Source organism: Jaculus jaculus, chromosome 11 (assembly GCF_020740685.1).
Source record: "Jaculus jaculus isolate mJacJac1 chromosome 11, mJacJac1.mat.Y.cur, whole genome shotgun sequence".
Lineage (NCBI taxonomy): Eukaryota > Metazoa > Chordata > Mammalia > Rodentia > Dipodidae > Jaculus > Jaculus jaculus.
Genome location: NC_059112.1, coordinates 98,801,280 through 98,827,299, shown reverse-complemented (window position 1 = coordinate 98,827,299; position 26,020 = coordinate 98,801,280). Strand labels below are relative to the sequence as shown.

General features: G+C 51.5%; 1 protein-coding gene across 2 annotated transcripts in view; it reads left to right on the top strand.

The window, feature by feature from the left end:
• Positions 1 to 26,020, top strand: part of Abcc1 (ATP binding cassette subfamily C member 1) — a 147,219-nt gene that overhangs the window by 79,758 nt on the left and 41,441 nt on the right. For both annotated transcript variants that reach the window (XM_045161338.1, XM_045161337.1), the window contains exons 7-15: positions 172 to 303; positions 7,898 to 8,128; positions 8,771 to 8,948; positions 10,176 to 10,337; positions 12,860 to 12,952; positions 14,629 to 14,832; positions 21,425 to 21,571; positions 22,762 to 22,849; positions 25,807 to 25,882. In XM_045161338.1, coding sequence (XP_045017273.1) covers positions 172 to 303; positions 7,898 to 8,128; positions 8,771 to 8,948; positions 10,176 to 10,337; positions 12,860 to 12,952; positions 14,629 to 14,832; positions 21,425 to 21,571; positions 22,762 to 22,849; positions 25,807 to 25,882 — 1,311 coding nt within the window. The remainder of the gene's footprint in view (positions 1 to 171; positions 304 to 7,897; positions 8,129 to 8,770; positions 8,949 to 10,175; positions 10,338 to 12,859; positions 12,953 to 14,628; positions 14,833 to 21,424; positions 21,572 to 22,761; positions 22,850 to 25,806; positions 25,883 to 26,020) is intronic.

Below are 26,020 nucleotides of genomic sequence, written 5' to 3'. Positions count from 1 at the left end.
CAAGTTATGTGTATCTATAAAGATACAAAGATTTTTCTGGAAGACCTGCCCTAATGTTTACCTGTCCTCAGATTGTCCCAGTTCAGGAGAGGTAGGACAGTGAGAGCAGGTATGTGGAGGGAGCCTCACCTTCACAATCCATCACCTCCATGCTTTGTGTCTTGTTCCCAGGTTGATGGTCCGGGGCTACCGGCAGCCCCTGGAGAGCAGCGACCTCTGGTCCTTGAACAAGGAGGACACGTCAGAGCAAGTGGTGCCCGTGCTGGTAAAAAACTGGAAGAAGGAGTGTGCCAAGTCGAGAAGGTACGTGTGCATTTACTACACTCTGAGCCGGATGGTCCTGTGACCTGGCTACCCCTGCCCCACCATAACCTGACTCCTAGCCAGAGCCCTGCCCGCACCGTGTACAGCTTTATGGTCCTAGGGAAATTGCTTCACTTTCCTGGGCTGTGGTTTCTTCATCTGCCGCATGAAGTGGAATCTTAGACGTGTCTAAAATAATTTGGGTAGAAAAGAAGACAGAAGGCAGATGGGCTTGGGGGGGAGTGGCTCAGCGGTTAAAGGCACTTGCTTACAAAGTCTGCTAGCCCAGGTTCGATACCCCTGCCACCCACATAAAGCTGGATACAAAAGGAGATGCAAATGTCTGGTGTTTGTTTGCAGTGGCAAGAGAACACACACATGTGTAAATAAACAAATAAATATTTTTTTAAAAGAAGAGAGAAATGCATGTCAGGTCAGTAGTTGATTCTGCTTCCTACAGCTCTCAGTCACTGTATGCCTAGGGTGTGGACCTCATCGTGCGTGTGTGCGGGACAGAGAAGCTCAGGTGGTCTTCAGTCTGTTGTCTTCCTTTGAGTCAGGGTCTTTCACTGGTGGGGAGTTCATTGATTCAGCTAGATTGTCTAGCCATTGAGCTCCAGAGATCCTTCTCTCTCTTCCTCCCTAGTGCTGAGATTACAGGCATGTGCCATCACACTCTGCTGTTTTTGTTTATTTTGGTTTTTGAGGTAGGATCTCGCTCTAGCCCAGGCTGACCTGGATGGAATTCACTGTGTGGTCTCTCACAGCAATCCTCCTGCCTCTGCCTCCCGAGTTCTGGGATTAAAGTCGTGCGCCACCATACGGCACACTCTGCTCTTTTAAAGTGGGTTCTAGACATTGACCTCAGGTCTTCAAGCATGTGGGGCAAGCACTGACTGACAGAGATCTCCCTAGCCCTTATTTTTGGCCTCTGAGCATCAAGCATCCTGTGTGTTGCCATTGTTTTGAGCGTTTTTATTCCACAGGTCAAGTGAACCACTTAGAAACAGGATGGAGTTTGAATCAGGAAGCGCTGCCTCTGGCCTGGCCCTTTGTGGATCCATTGTGCCAACAGTTGACTGCTGCTTTGTGCTGAGCCCTGTTGAAAGCCTGGTTTCAAGCCTTGGCACATAGCAGACAGGAGCCTTGCACCATTGGGTGCCACTTGCTACAATGGATATCCACCGCTATAATGCTGTAACGGGCATCTACCACGTACTGAAAAGAGGCCTTGGGGCCCCAGTGTCAGAATGAGATTAAAAAGAGAAGTGAAGGTCAGAGGGTCTCTGGGAGCTATTGAGGGATGGCATCTCTGAGAAGATGCCATTCAGACTGTCATTCAAAGGAGTTAGCCACGTGTTCACCATGGGGAGGGGCAAAGCTTCTGAGGTACCCAGGGAGCAGCAAAGCCGACATGAGGAGTGGCCAGGGGAGAACGACAGATGTCTGAGGGCTGTCCCAGGCTGTGCTGGAGAAAGGATGTAGAATGGGTGAATCTGGGCTGCAGGGCACCTTGCGTTTCTGGGGAGGAAGCGGGGAGGCCTGGGCAGGGCGTTTTACACTGGCTTCCTGGCCACTTCTGGCTCTTGTCAAAATCCAGTCTACGCTGCTTCCCTGCTCCTACCTTTGGGTTTGAAATCCATTGTTTCTTTGGGCCGAGTAAAATGTTTTTGTGTTCTCTTCAACCAATGGTCTCCCATAGCATCAAGCCATTTTCGGATTTTGTTTCCTGCTGGCATGACTGGGAAGTGTCTTGGTGGCTGTTGAATAGGTTTGGGCAGTTTTTTGTTTTCATAAAGTTATATAAAGTCACTGTAGTTGTAGTCATTCCACTCCCAGGCAGACACCCAACAGAGAACTGGAAACTTGAGTTTCTGAAAGGCTTGTGCAGACTTGTAGCTGCTGCCTTGTGACGCCTCAGATGGAATCAACCCAAGATGTCCATTAGCAAGTGAGCAGATATGCAAATCGCAGCGCGTCCACAGGGGACTCCTTTAGCGCAACAGAGGAATGAGCCCCGGATATCCACAACGGGACGGAGAAACCACATATAATGACACGAAGTGGAGAACAGACTGACAGAAAGCACAGTCCTTCCTCTTCTCAGAGGTGGGTTGGTCCTAGTATTCTTCTAGTGCCCCCCAGTGTTTGGTGTCCGTCCAAAGGAGTGCGCGCGCACGCACACACACACACACACACACCAGTGCCGTTTTCTCCCCAGATAAGAAGCGAAGCCTAAGCGGCATCAGAAGATGATGTGTGTTTGCATGCGAGTGCTGCACAGGCCCCATTCCACTGTGCTGTCCCCGGCCCTGCAGTGCCCAGCCACTTTGACACCTTCAGAGGTGACATTTGCATGTGTTGACCAGTACTTGCCAAAGTCCTCAACAAAGTACAGTCATCTTTTAACTTTTTTTTAGTTTTATTTTATTTGTTTATTTGGGGAGGGGGGAGGCATATAGAGAGAATGAGCATACCAAGGCCTCTAGCCACTGCAAATAAACTCCAGACTCATACGCCCCCTTGTGCATCTGGCTTACTTGGGTACTTGGGAATTGAACTTGGGTCCTTAGGCTTCACAGGCAAACACCTTAACCGCTAAGCCATCTCTCCAGCCCCTATAGTCATCTTTTGATTTGTATAATACTTGTGCTGCCAAACACAGGTATGGGCTGCTTGTTGCCAATCCATGGGTGCCAAGAGTTGGTGGAAGGAATCGGGTTTATTCAAGGGCTGGTGTCTTGAGAACATGGAGGGGTTATCATCCCCCAAACTCCGTCCTTAGGAGCTCATGGCTCAGAGAGCTTTCCAGGGAGGGAAGGAGGCTGGATGATGGCTGAGGGAGGCTACGTGCTTGGGTTGCACCTTTGAGCTTGATGAACATCATGCAGATGTCTATTTTCTCTTAGCTGGGACGGTCCTGGAATTACAAATGATCTGTTTGCTTGGTTAGTCTTCCAGTCTTTGGATAACACATTACTTTCAGACAAGTTAAACATTTTTTTTTTTTTTTTAAAGAGAGAGAATGGACACACCAGGGTCTTCAGCCACTGCAAACAACCTCCAGACACATGTGCCCCCTTGCATGCATGTGTGACATTGCATGCTTGTGTCACTGTGCGTCTGGCTTACATGGGACCTGGAAATCGAGCAAGTTAGGCGTCTCAGGAAAACGCCATAGTTGTGAAGCCATCTCTCCAACCAAACTTTTAACGAGAGAAACTAGCACATCCTTAGCTCAATTTGATTGTATTTGCAGACCACCAGGTGGTTCAGATCCTGATGGTCATAGACAGATTATTGTTTACATAAGAAGGAAAGGGACTAATCATCTTTTTTTTGTTGTTGTTCCTTTTTCTGTAATAGTTGACTAAAAGTTAATGTATCAGCCATTTAAAAGGTCATCATTGCTGCTAGGGTAGAAGTTAAGTGTCGGGCAAAGGGACACACAATAACTTTGCCAGGGACGATTTTGCAAAGTGAGGCTAATATGGAATAGGGTGGTGTAAATCAAAATGATGTAGCCGTGGCCTCTGTTGTCAATTGCTTACAAAATTAAGGTACATTAGTCTTCTCACATCTACAGTTTCACTGTCTGTGCTTCCAAGGACCTATGATCAAACAGGATCTGAAATAGCAAATGCAAAATGCCAGAAAGAAATAGTCCCTAAGTTTTAAATTGTGCACTTTAAGAAGGGGCAAATTGTGAGCTGGGCGTGGTGGCGCACACCTTTAATCCCAGCACTCGGGAGGCAGAGGTAGAAGGATCACTGAGAGTTCGAGGCCACCCTGAGACTCCATAGTGAATTCCAGGTCAGCCTGAGCTACAGTGGGACCCTACCTTGAAAAACCAAAAAAAAAAAAAAAAAGGGGATGGGGGGCAAATTGTGAATTACTAAGCCTATCTAGGAAGAAACTATGAAAGATGAGGCTTACTTAGGAAGAATTGGTATCTAGAGGAAGGCCAGAAGGAAATTTGCCTTCTTGCTCAGATGAAAGAGGAGATGAGAGATGGGAGAGCTGGGGAAATCTCCAAGAGAGAAGCCCATGGGAAGGGCATGTATGGGAGCCCGGGACAAAAGATTCAGAAGAAACACACACACGCATACATAAACACACAAACATACACACACACACACACAGGAAACGGAGCACGCGAGCACAGTCCCTTTACCTTAACATTCACACGGAGTCAGGAAAGACTAAGAAGCAGGATAGCGAAGGACTCGGGGCACACGCAGAGAGAGCGCACGTGCAGTGGAGCGAGAAGGCGCCCAAGCAGGGACCAGGAAACTGGGATGCCAGGAGAGCCCTGGAGTAGACAAGAGAGCAAGAGAGTTAATACATACCTGGCAGACCCGGAGTGCAGGGGAAAATCATCCATGTAATAGAGCGAGAGAGCATCTGAAAACAAAATACAAACGAGAAGCCAGCCTGAAAATACTCAGGCAAGTGACCAGAGCCCTCTCCTCCCCCAGCCAGGCTGGAGCGGCGGGCACCGGGGAGGGGGCGGAAAACCGCAGGACGGCCAGAATGCGAGAGTCAGACACATGGTGAGAGCCTTTTGTGTCCCAACTGTCCAATGAGGATGGACCTCAGTTGTGTAAGGGGGAGAGACCTGATTGGTTTGTGGGTGGGGGGCGGGGCTGGGGGAGACTCAGCCCATCTAGGTGTGCTAGACTGGGGGAGAAGTAGGGAGAGCCGTTGCTGAGGAATTGCAAGTAGCCGTCTTGGAGGAGACTGGATCAGATCCCAGCTCTAGTTTTGCCAGGGCGGGCGTGGTACTATCTCCTTGGTCTCTTGACTGACTGCCTATCAAAAAGCTATCTTGCTCCCATTTCTCCTTCAAAACGACATTTGGCTGTGCTTTCTAGGCTAGCATGTGACACCTCACTCTGTAACTTAGCACAAGCTTTCTTCCAGAGAGCCCAGCGGAGGCAAAGGGCTGAAGAAGGCAGACAGTGGTTGGTCCTTTCAAAGTGACTTTCCCTGTAAGACAGACAGGGACAGAACAATCGAAAAATAGCCAGTAGGTAAGTTAGCTTTGGGTTTCCTTTGCTGTGTAAGGACGAACGCCCGGAGGAACTTTAATGTACCAGTTGAAACTGGCCTGTCTGGCAGACTTGCTGCTTCTATTCTAATCCTCATTCTCTGAAGGTCAGAGATGCCGCTGAGGTTCCACTGGGCCATGTGGAACCTTAGTATGTGTGACTCTGGATCTCTAGCTTGGTCTGCTGGGACCTGGTATGGGAGCCAAGTTCCAAACAATGGCCTCCTGTCTTTTTGTTTGTTTTTCAAGGTAAGGCCTCACTCTAGTCCAGGCTGACCTGGAACTCACTATAGAGTCTCAGGGTGGCCTCGAACTCACGGCTATCCTCCTACCTCTGCCTCCCGAGTGTTGGGATTAAAGGCGTGCACCACCACGCCCAGCTCCCTCCTGTCATTTTTTTGTTGTTCATTTTTATTTATTTATTTAAGAGTGACAGAGAGAGAGAGAGGCAGAGAGAGAGAGAGAGAGAGAGAGAGAGAGAGAATGGGCGCTCCAGTGCTTCCAGCCACTGCAAACGAACTCCAGACACGTGCGCCCCCTTGTGCATCTGGCTAACGTGGGACCTGGGGAACCAAGCCTCTAACCCGGGTCCTTAGGCTTCATAGGCAAGCACTTAACCGCTAAGCCATCTCTCCAGCCCCCTCCTGTCATTTTTAATAAGTCACTTTTCCCACTGCCACCCTAGGTCCGCCTTCTCAGCCCTGCTTGGAGCTCCCTGCCTCGCCTCTTTTCAGAATCCTTAGCTCTGGACTTTGCTCTCCTCAGGGCTGGACCACAAGTCAGCCTCAGCAGAATGGGGCCATCTGTCATCTTTGCCCATATTAATACTGGGTCCAGGGAGCAGGTCTCTTTTTACTGAATCCTCCTATTCTAGGCACTTTGCTTGCCTGGTCTGTCCCAGCTGCAGCCTTGTGAAGTGTCCTTGCTTCCAGCCCTCTGGAAGCCATCTCCTTCTGTCCAGCCTCTCATTGGCCAGTCCTGCCACTGCACTTGACTTCTTCACCCAGGCCAGGGTCATCATTCTCTGTGCTTATCCAGTTTCTCCCTGAGAACCGCCCAGGGCTAAGGCAGCTCCCCCAGAGCAGGGTCCTGATCATGCTCAGAAAGCAACATACATAGAGCCCGTCCTCCTGGCTAAGTAGGAAACAGCAGCTGCAGGGGAAGCAAGGACAGTGAGTAAGGAAAAGTCTTTGGAAAAATAGAGCCATTGTGGAAACCAGAAATAATCCTTCCTGAGCGGTTGGCAGATTCATGCCATCCTGCCCAGAGAGACGCTCCTCCAGGGCCCTAGGACCTGGGAATGTGTTATATGACACAGCAGAAAATTTGTATCTGTGAATGGATTGAGAATTTCACGACGGGAAGAATGTTCTGGATCACCTTGACCAGCCTGTGATCATCAAAGCTTCCTGTTAAGAGGGACATAGGCCAGGCCTGGTGGCAAAGGCCTGAAAGCTCAGCACTCCAGGGGTTGAGGCAGGAGGATTGTAGGTTTCAGGCCAGCATGGGCTGTATTGAGAAACCCAGCTTGTAGAAGGGTAAGGCAGGGCTTGGAAAAGAGAGAAGATCAGAGAGAGGATGTACTATTGGCTCCAAAGGTAGGCCTTCCCTCCGCCCCCCAAAAAAATAACTGCTGCTCCCACAATGCATAAACCACAGCCCCATAAGGAATGCCTGCATCCCCACAATAATAACAAACATTAAAAATTATAAAAACAAAAGGATGAAAAGGAAAAGGAGTCAGGAACCAGGAAGTGCAGGTGACCCCTTGATGCCCAGAAGGACAAGGACCTGGATTCTTCCCTAGGAACCTCAGGTCAGTCCTGGGAGCTCAGGTCAGGTTTCTGACTTCCAGAATTTGGAGGTAATCTGGTGGTGGAGGATGCCGCTCTGACTTCACTTGGGGAGTGGAAGGCTGGGCAGCATATCAGCGTCCACAGCTGTATAAATTCATGCCTAAGTGCGGCGGCTTAAAGTAGTGAGGAGCCCTGGCTGTCTCCATAGCTTTGGGCCGGAGAGGCCTGGCTGGGAGGTTCTGGCTCAGCGCTGGCTCCTGTCTTCTGAAGAGTGTACGTTGTCACACATCACGGGCAAGTTGGTTGTTGCTAGCTCCTAATGAAGTCTCACCAGGAAAGCCTTCTCACTGGGGCTGATTGTCATTGAGACAGAGCAGTTGCCTTGCTGTATTAGTTACTTTTTAAAAAAACTTATTTATTTATTTATTTATTTGAGAGGGACATATATAGAGAGGGATAAATAGAATGGGCATGTCAGGGCCTCCAGCCACTACAAAGGAGCTCCAGACATATGCGCCACCTTGTGCATCGGCTTACGTGGGTCCTGGGGAATCGAACCTGGGTCCTTAGGCTTTGAAGGAGTGCCTTAACCACTAAGCCACCTCTCCAACCCTGTGTCAGTTCCTCTCTCGTCACTAGGACAAAATGCCCTGCAGAGATTTGACTTGGGTTCTGCCTTTCCCGACCTTTTGAGCAGTGGGCTGCGTCTTGGGCGACTGCATAACCACTTCACGCCCTCACGTTGCAGACAGCCAGTGCGGATCGTGTACTCCTCCAAGGACCCTGCCAAGCAGAAGGGGAGCTCCAAGGTGGATGTGAATGAGGAGGCAGAGGCTTTGATTGTTAAGGCCGCCCAGAAGGAACGAGACCCCTCCCTGTTTAAGGTGTTATACAAGACCTTTGGGCCCTACTTCCTCATGAGCTTCTTCTTCAAGGCCCTTCACGACCTGATGATGTTCACTGGCCCCGAGATCTTGAAGTAAGAATTCTTCCCACCCCGCCTGGCTCCTCTTGCCACCTGAGTTTGACCTTTCTGAGTGCTGGTCACCGCCTGTGGGGCCTGCAGCCGCCTTCTCCATCTTCTACTGGGTTTATGTCCTGTCTGGGTTGCAAGGAACCCAAACCTGCTGAATCCCACGTGGGAGGTAGGGCATTGTCTAGGAAGACCAGGAATGCAGGTGGATCCCATGCATGGAAGGCAGCCAGAAACCAAGAAGGCAGCTGGGGCTTGAGCCTCCCTCTTCCCATCTCCCTGTGTGTCCACTTCCTTCTCTTTCCCTCCTTGCCTCTGTCTCCCGTGTCCTCTGCTGGTCAGCCCTGAGTGACGCGGTAGTGGAGAAACAGAATGTCAGCGTGCGAATGCCAAGGCAGAAGCCCCTGTCATACATGTCTGGGCTATTGTTTGTCATGACCCTGGAAGGCATGTGTTCCCACCTTGAGTGACAGCTCTCCCTAGCTCAGAGGAGGTGGCCATGGCGTGTGTTCCCACCTTGAGTGACAGCGCTCCCCTTTGCGGGGGGGGGGGGGGGGGGGGGGGCGTGGCCATGGCGACCTGGAAGGACTTTCCCCCGCAGCGTGTCATACTGCAGTCCCTCCATGCTCTCTCCTTGCTCCTTGGCAGGTTGCTTATCGACTTTGTGACCGACAAGGAGGCCCCCGACTGGCAGGGCTACCTGTACACGGCGCTGCTGTTCGTCAGCGCCTGCCTGCAGACCCTCGCGCTGCATCAGTACTTCCACATCTGCTTCGTCAGCGGCATGCGCATCAAGACCGCCGTGGTGGGGGCAGTCTACCGGAAGGTAGGGGCGGCGCCCAGCCCATCCGTGGCCTCAGTGTCCAGGGGCTCCAGATCCCATGTCAAGGTTTCGGGCCCAGCATCCTCAGTGGGAGGCAGAAGGGGCCGCAGTGACCCAGGAGGCCAAGGACGGCTTCCGCCAGGCAGTGTCCCTTAGCACAGCAGCCATCACGGGCTGATGCGGGGCAGGGACGTGAGCCTACAGGCCACCTGTGGGTCGCTGCAATTCTTAGATAGCTTGGTTATTCCTTGATGGGGGAAGATCCAGGTTCAAATCCTCACTCTGTTCACGTTCTGTGTTTGGCCTTGCTCTTAACCTGGATGTGAGCTCAGCAGGAGATATGTTCCTTGCGTTTTGGACATTTGAAGAGACCGCCCTCTCCCCTCCCTCCTTCACAGCATGGACATAGAACCCAGAGCTTTGCATGATCTGCATCCCCAGTCCCCACACTCAGCTATTAAAGAATCGTGTGTTCTTCCCAGTCCTCTTATTTCATAGCCTGTGGGGCAAGGACAACCTTGGCTCATAGATTGGGAAGAGAGGCCAGTTGACCTGAACTAGACACAGCTGGCTGCTTAGCCTTAGTCCTGTAGTCCAGAGGCGTGTTGAAATCAAGATGGCTATAGTCAGCAGAGCACAGGTGTGTTCTCTGACTCCCCAGGTGATCGTATGGGCTTAAGACCCAGTAGCCTACACAGATGAGCAGAGCCTGAGCTTTGTGACTCCACTAGGGCCACTTGCCCCCAACATCATGAGGCACTTTTGGTTGTCAGTGGGGGTGGGGGGTGGGGACATTTAGAAGGAAGAGTCTCCAGCCCCACCACATGGCATGTGCTGTAGTGCCCAGGGTGGCCACACGAAGCACTGTCCAGTCCCCGATCCCAGGGTGCCAAGGCGGAGAGCACCTGGCCTTCCCCCTTTTGTCCACGGATGGGGCTGAGCCCAGCAGCGTGGTCATGACCTTGGTGCTTGTTAAAACTGGAATCTCAGCCCATCCCAGACCTAGCAAATGAGAAAGCACACAGTCGTGTGTGCTCCTTAGGTGCACACAGCAAAGCGTGCAAAGCCCTGGTTTAGGGGTGTCTGAGGTTGCCTCCACAGTGATGAGCTCAGAGGCGACAGTGATGGGTGGGAAGACACAGCCACCAGTGAGGGAAGAGAAGCTGCCGTTGAGAGTCTTCTGCCCTCAGCTGCCGCACCCACCTCTTTTGCCTCTCTTGTGTCCCACAGGCCCTTGTGATCACCAACTCAGCCAGAAAATCCTCCACAGTCGGGGAGATCGTCAACCTCATGTCTGTGGATGCCCAGAGGTTCATGGACCTGGCCACGTACATTAACATGATCTGGTCAGCCCCTCTGCAAGTCATCCTTGCTCTCTGCCTCCTGTGGCTGGTGTGTGTTTGCCATCCATCCCCTTTGCGTGCAGGGAGGGCTGGCCCTCTGTGGGCAGTGGCGGGAAGGGAGTGGGTGGATGGTAAGAACATTTCCTAATGTCCTTTACATTTTATTTTCTGGCCCATTAGCCAGTTTCAGGTGGATTTGGGTGTGTTTCTCTCTGTTTTTGTTTGGACTTGTTTTTGTATGCGTGTATGCGTGTGTACTGTGAGTGTGTGTATGCATGTTTATATATAACTGTGGGTGCATGTATGTGTATGTACGTATGGGCACGTACTTGTGGGAGACAGAGGTAAACATTGCGTGTATTCTTTACTCTTCACATTTTTTATCTTTAGAGGGGGGGATCTTGTGGTAGGGTCTCAAACTAACCCATTTTGACTTGGAACTCACTCTGTAGCCCCAGCCCAATAAAAGTATTTTAAAAAGCAGAAACCAGCCTGATGTGGAGGTGCACACCTATAATCCCAACACTTGGAAGGCTAGGATAGTAGGATCACCGTGAGTTCAAGACCAGCATGGGCTACAGAGTGGATTCTAGGTCAGCCTAGAATTTAGACCCTACGTAAAAAAAAAACTTCAGCCACATAGCACAGGAGAATGGCCAAAGAAGTTGGCTCTGGAATCAGGCTGGCTCTTGCTTGTCTACCCCTGTGCCCTTGGACATGATTTTTGATTTTTTTTTTCCCTCTACAAGAGTACTGATTGTATCTCAAGGCATGTGAGTGTCTCTCCTTGGCTCTGTACTTCCCTTAATAAACAATAATTTAATTAAAAAACAAGAGTATTGATTGCAATAAGGTTTATGAAAGGAAAAGTCATTAACAACTCCAGTATGCCTAAGTGGGATATTGATTAAATAAACAAAGGCATATAATCCTAATGGAGATGGAGTGGACAGTAAAGATATGTAAAATTGTATTTCTGAATATGTCTACATTGTGTGAAAAGCGGCAAGTGTATAATGAGTCCATTAAAAATTGTATCAGTGGGCCTGGCGTGGTGGCGCACGCCTTTAATCCCAGCATTCACTGTGCGTTTGAGGCCACCCTGAGGCTACAGAGTGAATTCCAGATCAGCCTGGGCTAGAGTGAGACCCTTCCTCAGAAAAAAAAAAGTGAGTGAGTGCAACCTGGACACCTTCCTCAATGTCCCTAAGTATCCTTAAGCTTCCTTTCTGGGAATGGGTGGTTGTTTCGATTACTCGTGCTGGAGTTTTGGGACAGGTGAGTGAGTGAAGAATGCCAGTGACATTCAGGGAACAGTCCTTGCTGTGTGCACAAGCTCAGTGTATTTCAGCTACACTGCTTGCCCTGGGTGTGGATTCTGAGTGCTTTAGTTATCAGTAGGAATCACCCACATTCTTGAAGGCTTTCGCTGGCTGTCACCAAACCAGGGGAGCCCACAGCAGCCTTTTCTGGGACTAGGAGAAGAGCCTCAGAGCTAAGGCTGGGATGAGGCCAACGCTCCTCTTTTGCTGTCTGAGGTGGAGATGGCGTGGGGGAGTGCCCACTGGGCTGACTTGCCAAGGTGTCTGCGCCCACACAGCTTACAAGGAAGTTGCAAGATTGTGATTCATATCTCGTCTCAGTCACTGGCTTCCTGACCTCCCAGAGATGGTGTTTCTCTCTGTGCAAATGGGATAAAAAAACCATCTGGCCTCTTAGTCACACATCTGTGATCAAAGGCTGTGGTCACCGAAGGGTTTGCACGGCTCGTAGGTGGTGGAATCGTGTAGTCTCAGTTAGCCCTCAGTGCCAATGCTCCTGTCTCACTACTGAAAAATCAGTGTATTTGATCTCAGCAGGCCCTGGTAGGCTGTGCTGGGAGTGTCGTGAGCTGTAGGGCACATGCCTCTGTCAGGGTCCCCAGGACCAACCTCGGAGGACTCAAGATGCACAGGAAGTCAGGATTCATTATGAAAGTCAGCAAAGGATAAAGGCATGAAGTCCAGGGAAAGCAGCCACCAGCTTGGTGCGTTGAGTCCTGTGCCTGGAGAGTCCCTCAGGCATACTCGGTTCCCTGGCAACACAAGGTCACCCATGTGAGATGTTACCTCCAGGGAAGTGCCCTGTAGGCTCAGAACTCAAGGGTTATTCTGGAAGCTAGTCCTATGGGAATGCTGTGCTTGGCAAGTACCACAATTTCAGCCTCCAAGGAAAAGAGAGATTGGCACACAAGCTGAGCTGTGGGTGCCAACAAATACAGCAGGCCCCTCTTGCCTCTCTGTCATGACGGAACCCTGCCTGAAATCCACGTTCCCAGAGGCCAACCAAGAACCAACTATTTTCTTCCCAGTCCCTTAGCACCCTTCGAAGACTCCGTGGGTCTTACTGTGGACGTGTATGTTCTTTAAAGTGTTGAGAGGACCCCAAGGTTGCAAACCCATGCCACCCAGTCGTTGGGTAGAAGGAACGAATGCCCTGCCCTTCACCCTAGGAGCACAGCCCGCTTAGGATGCTAGGGCCCGAGCTCTTTCCTGTTTTCAGAGTGACTAAATGTCGCTTGTCTTTCTGTAGAACCTGGGCCCGTCCGTGCTGGCTGGGGTGGCAGTGATGGTCCTCATGGTGCCCTTCAATGCCGTGATGGCCATGAAGACCAAGACCTACCAGGTAAGGTGCCCATCTCTGCAGGGCGCCCCCTGGGTCCTGGCATTAGCAGCCACGGTTAGTCCTGCAGAGTCTGTCCCAGTAGGCGGGCCGGGGACATTCTGGAATCGCGGTGTCTGGGAGCCTGCCTTCCTCACTAGTCATTTTTCCCATCTGTGTATTTCTGGGAAACACTCAGGGACTGGGCTGGGCCTGGGTGGAAGAATACCTTAGCATGAGAAAGGACATGGGTCCTTTCTTGGACCACAAAACAAAAAGAAAGTTAAAAAAAAAAAAAATGACTTCTTTTTCTCTGTTTGTTTCTTATTCAGTGCAGATGCTTTGTACTTTTTTTTAATATATGTTTTTTTATTGACATTTTCTATACTTAATGACAACAAACCATGGTATTTCCCTCCCCTCCTCCACTTTTCCCTTCATAACTCTGCTCTGTTATATCCCCTCCCCCTCCATTAGTCTCTCTTTTAATTTGATGTTATTGCCTTTTTCTCCTGTTATGAGGGTCTTGTTTTGAGGGTATTGCTTAGGCACTGCGAGGTCTTGGATATCGAGGCCAGATTCTGTCTGGACAGCTGAATGCAAGGAGTGGTACCCTTCCTTTTTTTTTTTGGTGATGCTATTATTACACATCTCTATCCGATGGGCCTATGTGGCAACAAGATTTTATCCCTGGACACTGTCCCTAGGGAACTTTCTGCACTGTCATCTACTCTGAATTCTGGTTCTCGTGCTGGACTGGAGGTGCAGTTGCTCTGTTCCCTGTTACTGCAGATTGTGGTGGACCTGGGAATGTCCAATCAAAGCCTTGGCCACACCTTGGCCATTAGGCACAGGAGAGCAGGTCCGGCTGCAGGCCTGGGGTCATGTCATCTTTGTCCTTAGAGTGGATGCCTTTCCTGAGTGGCTTGCCTCCAGGATAGCTCTCATTGCTAGGCATCTAGTTTAGTTGCATATGGTGTCCCGTTCACCGCCCCCCCCCCCACATACCCCATCTGTGACCTGAGGGTAACCTGTGTGGTCCAGAGAATGACATGTCTGTGTGCATATGAAATGCTTAGAAAAATGTCTGCCTGGGAGAAGCACCAGATGGTACTAAAATACTTACCCACTGGAGCGTAGGCCCCCACTGGTCAGAACTGGTACTAGCACATTCAAATGTTTTAACAACCCGACTAGCTGAAGATCGATTAAAAGAGTAAGAAATGTAGCTGGATATCATGGCACATCCCTGTCATCCCAGCACTCAGTAGGTTGTGGCAGGAAGATTGAGAGCTCAAAGCTAGCCTGGGCTATGAAAGCGAGATCCTGTAAAAAAGGGAAGAGAAAAGGGAAAGGAAGGGGGAGAAGGAGAATGGAAAGGGAGAAGGGGGAAAGGAAAGAAGAAAGGCCATGAAGAGAAGGGAGAAAGAAAAGCAGGAAGAAATAATCCATATCCCCATGCTTGGGTCAACAGTGAGACCTTTCTCCTCTGGATACCTGGAGGGTTTGACTCACTTCTGTTCCCGCGTGCTGCCTGGGCCTCCGTGTTCTCCACATGGCTTGAAGCATGGTCCACGGCCAAGATTAGAGCTCATGAGGGCTCGGGGCCAGCCCTCTCCCCTCCCCTCGGAGAGCCTTTTGTAGCAGTAGGCGGTGGTGCCCAGTGACGGGGCGCGGCGCTGAAGCCCTTCTCTGTGCAGGTGGCGCACATGAAGAGCAAAGACAACCGCATCAAGCTGATGAATGAAATCCTCAATGGCATCAAAGTGCTCAAGCTGTACGCCTGGGAGCTGGCCTTCATGGACAAGGTCACAGCCATCCGGCAGGAGGAGCTGAAGGTGCTGAAGAAGTCCGCCTACCTGGCAGCTGTGGGCACCTTCACCTGGGTCTGCACCCCTTTTCTGGTGAGTGGGGCTGTGGTGCGCCTGACTGTTCTAGAAAGGTCCCTTACTGCAGGGCTGTATGTGTCCTCGGTGACACGCTGCTGGCCCAGCCTTGAGACCCTGAGACCACCCCTTCCCACCCCCAGGACCGCAAAGCAAAACAAATGGACGGGGGTGGTAGTTCAGTGTGGCAGGTGCTGACCTGGCAAGCGTGACAACCAGAGTTCCGGCTGAGGTGGTTTGTACCTTTAATCCTAGCGTGGGGGAGGCAAAGGGCCACATCACTGGGCTTGCTGGCCAGTCCGTGTAGCTAACTGGTGAGTTCCAGGCCAATGAGACTGTCTCAAAGAAGGCTCATGCGTGGTGGCGCACGCCTTTAATCCCAGCACTCAGGAGGCAGAGGCAGGACGATCGCCGTGAGTCCGAGGCCACCCTGAGACTATATAATGAATTCCAGGTCAGCCTGGGCTAGAGTGAGACACTAACCTCAAAGAACGGGGGGGGAGGGGGGGCACATGATGCTCCTGGCAGTGACAGGCAGAGTTGTCCTCTCACCTCCACACGCAGGCACACACATGGATACACACGTCTGCACACACCCATACAGGTGTATTTAAAAACAAAAAGGGGAGCTGGAGCGATGGCTCAGCGCTTAAAAGTACTTGCTTGCTTGTAAGCTTGCTGACCCAAGTTCAGTACTCCTCAGCACTTCTGCCAACCCAAAGTGGCAGATGTGTCCGCGGTGCTGATCACCTGCGGCCGCTGCGAGACGGAGGCGGAGCCAGGGGAACGCAGAAGCCGTCCGCAGAGGCGGCCAGACAGAGCCCGTTCACACGAAGGTGCAAGGGGAGGAGAAACAGCCTGCCCTTGTCCTCTCACTTCCACGTGTGTGCGCCGCACACGTTACACACACAAATAACAAAAATGGACAAACGTTGATACTTCACTATTTCACCTGGGTCTCCTGATTGCTCAGTACTCAGCACCCCTAGGTGGCCCACAAAGGGGCTGTTGGTTACATTGACCACGAGGTAAGGCGTTTCCACAGAACAGCATCCGGTTGTTCTCTGCTTCCTTCACGAAGGTTTTGCAGGAGAGCAGTGTCGGCTGAACTTCACCAAATGCTTGCTGCCACAAAGGAGAGCAGGGGACCAGTGCCACCTTGATGCCAACTGAGCCCTCCCTGACCCGCCAGACCTGAGCCATCCCTTTCTGCTCCCTGTCCAGTGAGACACTAGAAGTGGCTTGAGGGTGGAGCGCTGTTTCATGGTAGATGTGCTCAAGGCCCTGGTGACAGTGTGTACATAGGACACATACAGGTTTTCACACCTGTGTATTTTCCTTTCACGCTGGTGATTGCAGCTGAGGCAGAAGTTCCTGGCATTTAGATCCTTGCCCCTCTTGCAGGAGAAGTGGCGGGTGATGTCACTGTTCTTGTTGCTGTGACAAGGTTCCAGGCAGACTCAGTTTACTGGAGGGAGGACTTCCACTGACCTGTGGTATGGGATTCAGTCCATCGTGGTGGGAAGGCCTGGTGGCAACAGAGTTCACAGTGTGCTGTGGCCTGTTCATATCTTGGTGGGTCAAGACATAGAGATAGGACAGGAAGCAGGGCCAGTCTCTAACCCTAAGGGCCCACCGCTGGCAGCCCCTATCCATCAGCCAGGCCCTGCATCCCAAAATTTCCACCACTTTCCAAACCAGCACCGCGGTCTGGGGATCACGTGTTCAAACGCATGAGCCTGCGGGGAACATTCCGTATTCAAACCATCCCAACGAGAAGAGTGGAGGCACCAGTCTCCCAAGGACAGTTTGTTGGGCTCTTTGGCAGGGAACAGAGGAGGCCAGTTGTCAGCAGGAGACTTGGGCTCTGGCCGAGGCTCTGAGGCTTCTGCCTACATTAGGATAAAATATGTAGCCTGCACTTCCTTGGATGGTGTTTGCACTCTTTCCACTGGTGGGTTCCTACCCTTCAAGTGCGAAACACTGTTTACCAAGGGTGATGGAAGGCAGGCAGTGGAGGCCGGGGAAGCCCTGCATCAGAGGCAGAAGCTGGCATCCATCACAGGCACTCAGTACTGTTCCCTAAGATAGCTTCCCCAGGGAGCCTGTCAGTTTGCAGCATTTTCTTAGGTGACCTGTGAGCTTCTTGCCTCTGCTAGAGTAAGTCTCACTCCTTAGGGTGGTTACCATTCTGTGGCTCTCTGCCAACCAGTTCGTGATGTCCAGGGAGGCCTTTGTCATGTGAGGCCTGCATCTCCAGAGCAGTGCGGACTTGGTACACGGTGTCTGCCCAATAGATGTATGTGAGTGATTGAAAGAAAGAAACTGTATACGTGAGGCGCTATTGTGTGCATGACAGCAACCTGACCGAGATCCATTAGAGATAAAGGGAGATGATCAGGCTGCAGATCTGAAAAGTCTAGGCTGGTCTCGCGCGCGTGATCCCCCATCTCAGTGTTGAAGTGCCAGGATTGTGTGCGCCACCATGTTGGGTCTAGGAGAATACTGTCTTACGTGTGTATGTGTGGTGCGGTTTATGTATTTGGTGTCTGTACGTGCCCACGTAATGCCCTGTCTGCTCGCTGTCTGGCAGTTGGTATGCCCACCTGAACTGGCTATCAGGAACATTAGGTGGGCCCCTCCATCCCTCTTCCAATTGAGCTTACTTGAGCCAGAATCTTACTGAGCCCAGATCTTGCCACTCCCCCCACTCCTTCCCCCATCAGCCCAGGAGCTCCAGTGATCCTCCAGTCTGTGCTCTCTACAGGAGGCGGCTCCGGGCCCGGTGGCCATGCACAGCTGTGTATGTGGGTCCTGGTGATTGAAGTCTTGTGCAGTCGCTCAGGCCCTCATGCTTGCACAGGAAGTGCTCTTCATCACTGAGCCATCTCTCCATCCTGGAAACTACTTTAAAGTAAGGCTGGGGACCTGGCATGGTGGCTCACACCTGTCAGCCCAGCACTTAGGAGGTTGAGACAGGAGGATTACTGTGAGTTGAAGGTCGGCCTATGATAGAGTGAGTTCCAGGGTACTGTGGACTACATTGTGAGATCCTGTCTCAAAATGAATCAGTCAACCAGCGAAAGCACATATGAGGCTTCAGGCATGGCTGTATCCAAGTGCTCCCAAGATAACACTGGGAAGAAGTTAGTAAGCTCCTCTGTTCTAGTTTCTTGGTCAGCTCCGCAGCCCAAGTGCAGACTGCCTCATTTCCTCAAAGCCGTGGGATCATATCTCATTGGCTGTAGCTGGTCACATGCTTATTTCTGCAGCAGTCATTGGTCCAGAGAGATGGGCTGCTGGGATTGGGGGGGGGGGAGGTTCATTTGTGGCTGGAGCTCATTGGCTGAGATGGGAGATGGCTCCTCGAAGGAAGTGAGGGCACGGAGCCAGAGGCACAGATGCAGGGCACTAGGAGGAGATTCTCCTAGGATGGTGGTTAGGCGGAAGCTTACGGTCTGGGCTCTTGGTGCTGCCTGGGTGAGGCGCACTGTGAGACTTTCTGCATTCCTTGACCCTCACCTGTCCATCCTGTCTCTCCAACAAACGTTTGCAAGTGACCGTCCCAACCTTGTTCAAGGAACAGCAGAGCACTGGATGTGGGGAGGGGGGGCTCACGCTTCCCTTGTGTGAGGCCCTGGGCTCATTCTCCAGTCAGAACCACCAGTGAACACATCGCAAAGCATGCTAATCCACGAGTGCTACTAAAGAAAGATTTGAGGGCTGGGAGCTGGCTCAGCAGTTAAAGGCACTTGCTTGTAAAGCCTGACAGCCTGCACTCAATTCCCCAGGGCCCACATAAGCCAACCACCAAAACACATCAAGCACCTGCTCATTCCCAGGGGCAAGAGGCCCTGATGCAGCCATACACACATGCCCAGGCAAGTATGTGTGCAGATTAAGAAAAAACATTTGGGCTGGAGAGATGGCTTAGTGGTTAAGGTGCTTCCCCGTGAAACCTAAGGACCCAGGTTCGATTCCCCAGGACCCATGTAAGCCAGATGCACAAGGTGGCACATGTGTCTGGAGTTCATTTGCAATAGCTAGAGGCCCTGGCCTACCCGTTCTCTCTCTCTCTCTCTGCTTCCCTGTCTCTCTCTCTCTCAATAAATAAATAAATAATATGAAAACAGTTTTGAAAAAAGACAAAAGCATGTGAGCCTGAGTGGCAGAGAAGTCAAAGGCCCGCTGAGCCTGTGACACTGACAAGAGCAGCTGAAGGCGAGGGGTCAGCGGGCAGAGGGAAGAGCCGTGCAGAGGCCCTCAGGCAGGGCTGGCCCCGCTGTGGGCTGAGACTGGCAGAGGGAGCATGGAGAAAACAGGTGACTTTAGAGGGTTCCCCCCCCCAGATAGTTACATGTGTTTATGAGAAATGGTGAAGATAATTTAGAGAATTAAATATATAAAACACATAAGAGAACCAAGTATTGTACACAGAATATCCATATGTTCAAATTTTCACCTTTGGCGTGTCAATACTCTGGAAAACAAATAATTTCAAAGTCAAATAATCAGCCACTTCACTGAAATTTTGCCCAGCATTAGCGCAACGTTACAGATCAGGCAGGTTTAAAGGTTATCACATTCAAATAAAAGAAGTATGTTCAACAGTAAAAAGCTGAAGTTCTCTCTTATGACTAATCTACAAATGGGAGGGGCTAAGTGTCAACTGGCAAACATCCTAGATAACTCCCCACCACTGACTAAGCTAGTTATTGGCCACTAGAGTGACCACATCTGCCAGTCCATTGCTTAGTGAACAACACCTGGAAGAAAGCAAGTTTGGCGATCTTTGCTAGCTTTCAGATTCCCTTTGCCTGCATTGAAGATGTGTCAAAAAGGCCAGGGTAGTACCTGGATGTGAACTGCATCTGGAAACTTCTTTTCTCAAGGTTTACACAGTGAAGGAAACATTTGGTCAGGAGGTCAATTGATTTATTGACAAAAACCACAAATATAAGCTCATTGTTCTTGTTCGGTCAACAACTTTTGACATTTCTATTTGGGGAAATACGAGGTAAGAGACTCTCTCTCTCTTTTTTTTTTTTTTTCTTTTTCAAGGTAGGGTCTCACTCTGGTTCAGGCTGACCTGGAATTAACTCTGTAGTCTCAGGGTGGCCTTGAACTCACGGCGATCCTCCTACCTCTGCCTCCCGAGTGCTGGGATTAAAGGCGTGCGCCACCACGCCCGGCGAGACTCTCTTTTTGGAAGTTCAGAAACTCAAGATGTCTCAGAGATTGAATTCTAGATTGAATTCTTTTTTTTGTGTGTGTGTGTGTGTGTGTGTGTGGCAACTCCAACAGACTGCCTGTGTGTGTGTGAGAGAGAGAGAGAGTGGGAGAGGAGAGGGGGAAGAGGGAGAGGGAAGGAGAGAGAGACAGAGAGGAGAGAGAGAATGGGTGCACCAGAGCCTCCAGTCACTGTAATAAACCTCCAGACAGGTGAGCCACCTTGTGCACATGTATGGCCTTGTGTGCCAGCGTCACCTTGTGGGTCTGGCTTACATGGGATCTGGGGAGTGGGAACATGGGTCCTTAGGCTTTGCAGGCAAGTTCCTTAACCGCTAAATCATCTTTTCAGCCCCTCCCCTTTTGTTAAGTAGAAACTTTGTGTGGACACATCATGAGTTGGTCCATCATTTCCCTCCTCCCTGCCCCCATTCCACCCGGGGCCTTGCTGGTATTCCCTCTGAAGTTGTGGCTTATCAGATGTGAGAGAAGCAGTCACACAATGCAAGTGGGAGGGGGCAATGCTTCTGGAATGTTCCCTTCCACTCTGGCCCTTAGAGTCTTTCTGCCCCCTCTTCCACAAAATTCCCTGAGCCTTGGTGGGTGTGTTTTAAGTCTACTTGAGTGTTAAGCTCTCAGCAGCTCCTGGTTTTCTGCTTTGGTACATTTTGAATATCCTTAGTGTCTGGCTCTGTCACCCTGGCTCTGATTGTCAGGTTTGCCATTGATCTTTGGTTTTTGGATGATCTTTGTTTTTTGAAGCAGGGTCTTACTGTAGCCCAAACTGACCTGGAACGTACTCTGTAGCCCAGGCTGGCCTCATACGCTCATCAATCCTCCAAGCTCAGTCTCCTGAGTGCTGAGATGAAAGCTGTGTACCAGCATGCCCAGTCTAACAAGGAAGATCTTGAACTCCTGACCCTCTTGCCTCCCCCTCAGGTGCTGTGATCACAGACATGCACCCTCACACCCAGTGCATGTGGTGCTGGGGCTCAAACATGCTAGGCAAGGACTCTACCAACCGAGCTAGTTTTTTCTTTTATTTTTTTTTCCCTTTATCTTCCCCCTCTCTTTCTTCCTCTTTGTTTTCTTCTCTTTGTTTCCCCTCTATCTCCCTCCTTCCCTTCTCTCCTCCCTTTCCCTTTCCTTCCTTCCGAACTTCCTCTTTCTTTGGCAGTCCTGGGAAGGCGCCCAGGGCCTTTGATGCATGTGAGGCAAGTGTCCCCCTCGGATCCACACCGCCACTGCAGGTGATTGGGCTTTTTGCCCCTGGTCATTCATTATCTAACCTCATCTACCGCCTGAGTGGTTTTTCTGTCTGACCACGTCCCCCGTGGGTGCAGCTGCTGCTGTCTCGTTCAGCACTGTGTTCCGCTTGCAGGTGGCCCTGTCGACCTTCGCCGTCTACGTGACCGTGGACAGGAACAATGTCCTGGACGCCAAGAAAGCCTTCGTGTCCTTGGCCTTGTTCAACATCCTCCGCTTCCCTCTCAACATCCTCCCCATGGTCATCAGCAGCATCGTGCAGGTGATGTGAGGGCGGGGCTGGGAGGCCGGGCCCCTGACTGCCCCTCCCCAGGGTCCTCAGCTTGGCAGGGCTCTGACCCCGGCTGTCCTGCTATTTTGGTCATTCCCCACAGAAAGAAAGGCATTCTGTTCCCTGTCACAGAATGCCCAGCTGAATATCGGAAACAGAAACTAATTCAACAAAAGAGTGCTGTTGTTTTAAGGCAGTCTAGCGCCTAGGTAGCTCAGGGTGGCCTTTAACTCCTGATCATAGGCCCCTCCAGTGCTGGGATTATAGGTAGGAGCCACCACAGTGGCCGTTTATAGCAAGACCACCCATGCTCCGGAAGAGTCTTTCTAGAGTTTAATTTCATCTCTCTCAGCCTCCTCTTTTCTGAAACAGATCTGCATAAACTTCACACCCCACTGATGGTGCTTGACCCACACTTAGAAAACTCCAAGGCGTTCCTTCCCTCCTGTCTTCATTCTCTTTCTGTGATGAAAACTTTAAACCCAAACCAGGCCTCTTGGCCCTTTGCCATAAGGACCTTGGCTTGTGTTTCTTCTTCCCTAATTACAACCCATCATCATACCAGCCCCATAGCCAGTAATTTGTTAAAATAAAGTTCAGGGACTAGCAAGATGGCTCAGTGGATAAAGTACTTGCCCTACAAGCGTGAAGACCTGAGTTCAATCCCCAGAACGCACATAAAAATGGTCGGTGCACTGGCATGCACATGTCCATGTCCCAGTGCTGGGGAGGCGGGGACAGGTGCGTCCCTGGAGCTCACTGACCAGGCATTCTAGCCTGACGGTGAGGGCTAGGCCGACGAGGGGTCATGTCTCAAGGAATGGGGGACAGCTTTTCCTGAGGACGACACTGTCCTCTGGCCTCCACTCAGTGTGTGTACATGCACACCCCTCCACACATGAACACACACACCACGCACGCACGCGCACGCACACACACACAATAATAACAAAATTTAAAAGTTCCGTGGGGAGAAGGTGTCCTGGGGGGGGGGTAGTGTCGGCCTCTTGCTAGCCATTGTACGGGAGTCTGAGCCCTTGTTGAGGGCCTGTCCTCTTGCCCGTCTTTGACGACCTTCCCATGAACGACAAGCAGCTGCCCAGTACCAGCCCCGAGGGCCACAGTGACGGGGGACCTGGATGTGTTCCCTCCGTGTTCACCCTGTGCTCATGTCCCACCAGGCCAGCGTGTCCCTGAAGCGCCTCAGGATCTTTCTGTCCCACGAGGAGCTGGAGCCCAGCAGCATTGAGCGACGGCCAGTCAAGGACGGTGGGTGCCCATCACGCCCCTTCTTGCTCCCCACCCTGGCCTTCCTGGGGTTCGGCTCTGCCCAGGTTGCCGGCAGGACCCAGCGGCCACCGCAGATGGGGAGAGGAAGGGAAGCTGGGCCCCAGTGCTCAGCATGTCCTATGGAGTAGGGGGTGGGGGGCAGTTGGTGACCCATTTTACCAGCGAGCAAACAAACGTGCCTGTGTCACTGCCTGAGAGGGCTCAGGATGCCTACCGTGTTCCCAGTGGCTGCCTTGCCGTGGGGTTTCCGGGCACCATTGTTATAAGACCCCCATGTCTAGAGCTCCCTACCGCAGCGCTCGAGGTTGCCCCTCGTCCGAGCCTGTCTCACGGGGGAAGAGGCACAGAGAAGCTGTCGCTTGCCTGTAGCTAGGAAGCGGTAGCAGTGGGATTCAAATCCAGGCTTTCTGGCTCAGAGCCCCGTAAGCATAGCAGAGGACTGAATGTGTCCTGATGTTTCTGTCCCCTGGTAGGTTTTCAGATGTCTTCAGTGGCATCTGACAGGACAGCGTCTGGGGCACTGGAGAAGCTGCCCTGAGAACGTGACCACTGTCACCTCTCTAGGTTGTGAGCTTCTCGCGCTGGGCACCACCGACCCTTGGGACTGGTTGTTCCTTGTTGTTGAGGATGGCCTTGTGACTGGTGTTAGAAGTGTCACACCACTGACTAGCTAGCCGAGCACCCTTAGCTACCCCCTTTCTGAGAACTGCCCAAGCGGAGAGGGAAACCTCCTGCCTGGATTTCTGCCGTCCAAGGACCAGGTCTGTGAGCAACACTGCGCCAGACGAAACCTCAGATGCCACGTGGGGCTCACGCAGCTGAGTTATCCACAGTCCCCCGCGTGTGTCGGATGCTCCCAGGGCCTCCTCGTCCTCCCTGTTTGAGATGTTTAGCATCCGCCTCCCTGCTCTCTGCTAGCCAGTCCCCAAAGCTCAGTTCCCTGGGTCACTTTCCCCAAATCCCTGAAGTAGCACGTCTAGTTTCCTCTTTAGGGTCGGGAGTGGAGTTAGGTGGCAGCGTGCCTGCCTGGCGTCGGCCCTGGGTTTGAATGCTGGCGCTGCAAGAAAACCCAGCAGCTTCCTCTTTGCTTCCTCTTTGAGCCGGGGGAGAAGGTCAGGTGAGCTCTGTCAACTGCAACTAGTAACTTCCTCTTCTGATCTGTCTTTTCTTATTTATTTATTTATTTATTTATTTAATTTTTGAGGTAGGGTCTCACTCTAGCCCAGGCTGACCTGGAATTCACTATGTAGTCTCAGGGTGGCCTTGAACTCACGGGGATACCTGTGCCTCCCGAGTGCTGGGATTAAAGGCATGTGCCACCACACCCGACGTTATCTTTCTCTTTTAACTTATCTCTGGTGGCTTGAAGCTGGCTCCTAATTATAGGACTTTAAAAGTTTTTTTTTTTTTTTTAAGATTTTATTTATTAAGAGACAGAGAGACAGATAGAATGGGCACGCCAAGACCTTCAGCCACCGCAAATGAACCCCAGATGCATGTGCCATCTTACGCATCTGGCTTACCTGGGTCCTGGGGAATTAAACCTTGGCAAATGTCTCAACTGTGAAGCTGTCCCTCCAGCCCTATTTTTATTTTTATTTTTTTTAATTTTTATTTATTTATTTGAGAGTGACAGACACAGAGAGAAAGACAGATAGAAGGAGAGAGAGAGAGAATGGGCGCGCCAGGGCTTCCAGCCTCTGCAAACGAACTCCAGACGCATGCGCCCCCTTGTGCATCTGGCTAACGTGGGACCTGGGGAACTGAGCCTTGAACCGGGGTCCTTAGGCTTCACAGGCAAGTGCTTAACCGCTAAGCCATCTCTCCAGCCCCTATTTTTATTTTTTAAACATAGCAGCAGAGGACAACCTCAGGTATTATTTCTCAGGCCTTGGGTGTGCCATCTGCCTCTCTTTTTTTTTTTAAGTTTTTTGAGGTAGGGTCTTACTCTAGCCCAGACTGACCTGGAATTCACTCTATACTCTCAGGGTGGCCTCGAACTCACAACGATCCTCCTCCTCCTACCACCTGAGTGCTGGGACCAAAGGTGTGCACGACTACCCCCTGCCCTGCCCCTTTTGTTGTTGTTGTTTGTTTTTTTGTGTTTTTGAGGCACGGTCTTACTGGAGCCCAGGCTGATCTTGGACTCACTCTGTAGCCCAGGAATGCCTGAGCTCACTGAGATCCTCCTGCTTCAGCCTCCCGAGTGCTAAGGTGATAGAGGTGAGTCACCACGTCTGACTGCCTTTAAAAAAAAAAAAAAAAATACAGGACTAAAAGGAAAACCAGGGGAAGCAAAGTTAAAGGCAGGCAGAGCCTCCGCTGCAGGGGGCTTATATATGGGCCTTCGCAAACCTCTTGCCTGTCCCCTTCCTACCTTCCTTCCTTTCACACTTGGGTTCCCCAACCTGCTTTCAGCCTGCCATGACTAGGGTTGTAGAAAGACGGATTGACATGCTAGGAGGTGGGCAGGGTGGAATAGCTGGAGGTGGGGAAGGAGAGAGGCTGAGGGAGAGGCCGCAGTGACTGCCAGGATCTTGGAGTGGGGGTGGAGAAGCCGTGAGGATGGCCTGGGCGTGGGGGTGCTGGGGGTGCTGGAGACCACCCCGGCAGAGGTTTGCACGAGGACTCAGCTCTCTCCACACTGACCTTGGCTGCCACTTGGCCCTCTGGGAGGGTTGTCCTTAATCTGCCTGAGATGAAAAGTCTCCCACTGGGTAACAGTTGAAGGTCCCCAGCCCCTGCAGGGAACCCCAGAGCTGGGACCTTGTGTGCCTCGCATTTCAGGTTTATGCATTGATGGGAGAACGCCCCACCAGCCTTCCGCTTGTGTGCATCCCCACTACCGCCACGCCGTGACTTGTGTCTTCCGTGTCTCGTGTCTTCTGCTCGTGTGCGGTCCCCACTCCTGACACAGTGTGTCTCATGTTTTCCAGGTGGAGGGATTAACAGTATCACCATGAGGAATGCCACGTTCACCTGGGCCAGGGGCGAGCCTCCCACGCTTAATGGGTAAGTCAGGGTGTAGACACGCGTGGGCTCTGGATACATGTCACCCACACTCCAGCTACTCTCTACCTCTATCTCTATGACTGGGACTCTTTGCCTTTCTGAGCCTCAGTGTACCGATATGGAAAACAGGTTCAGTCA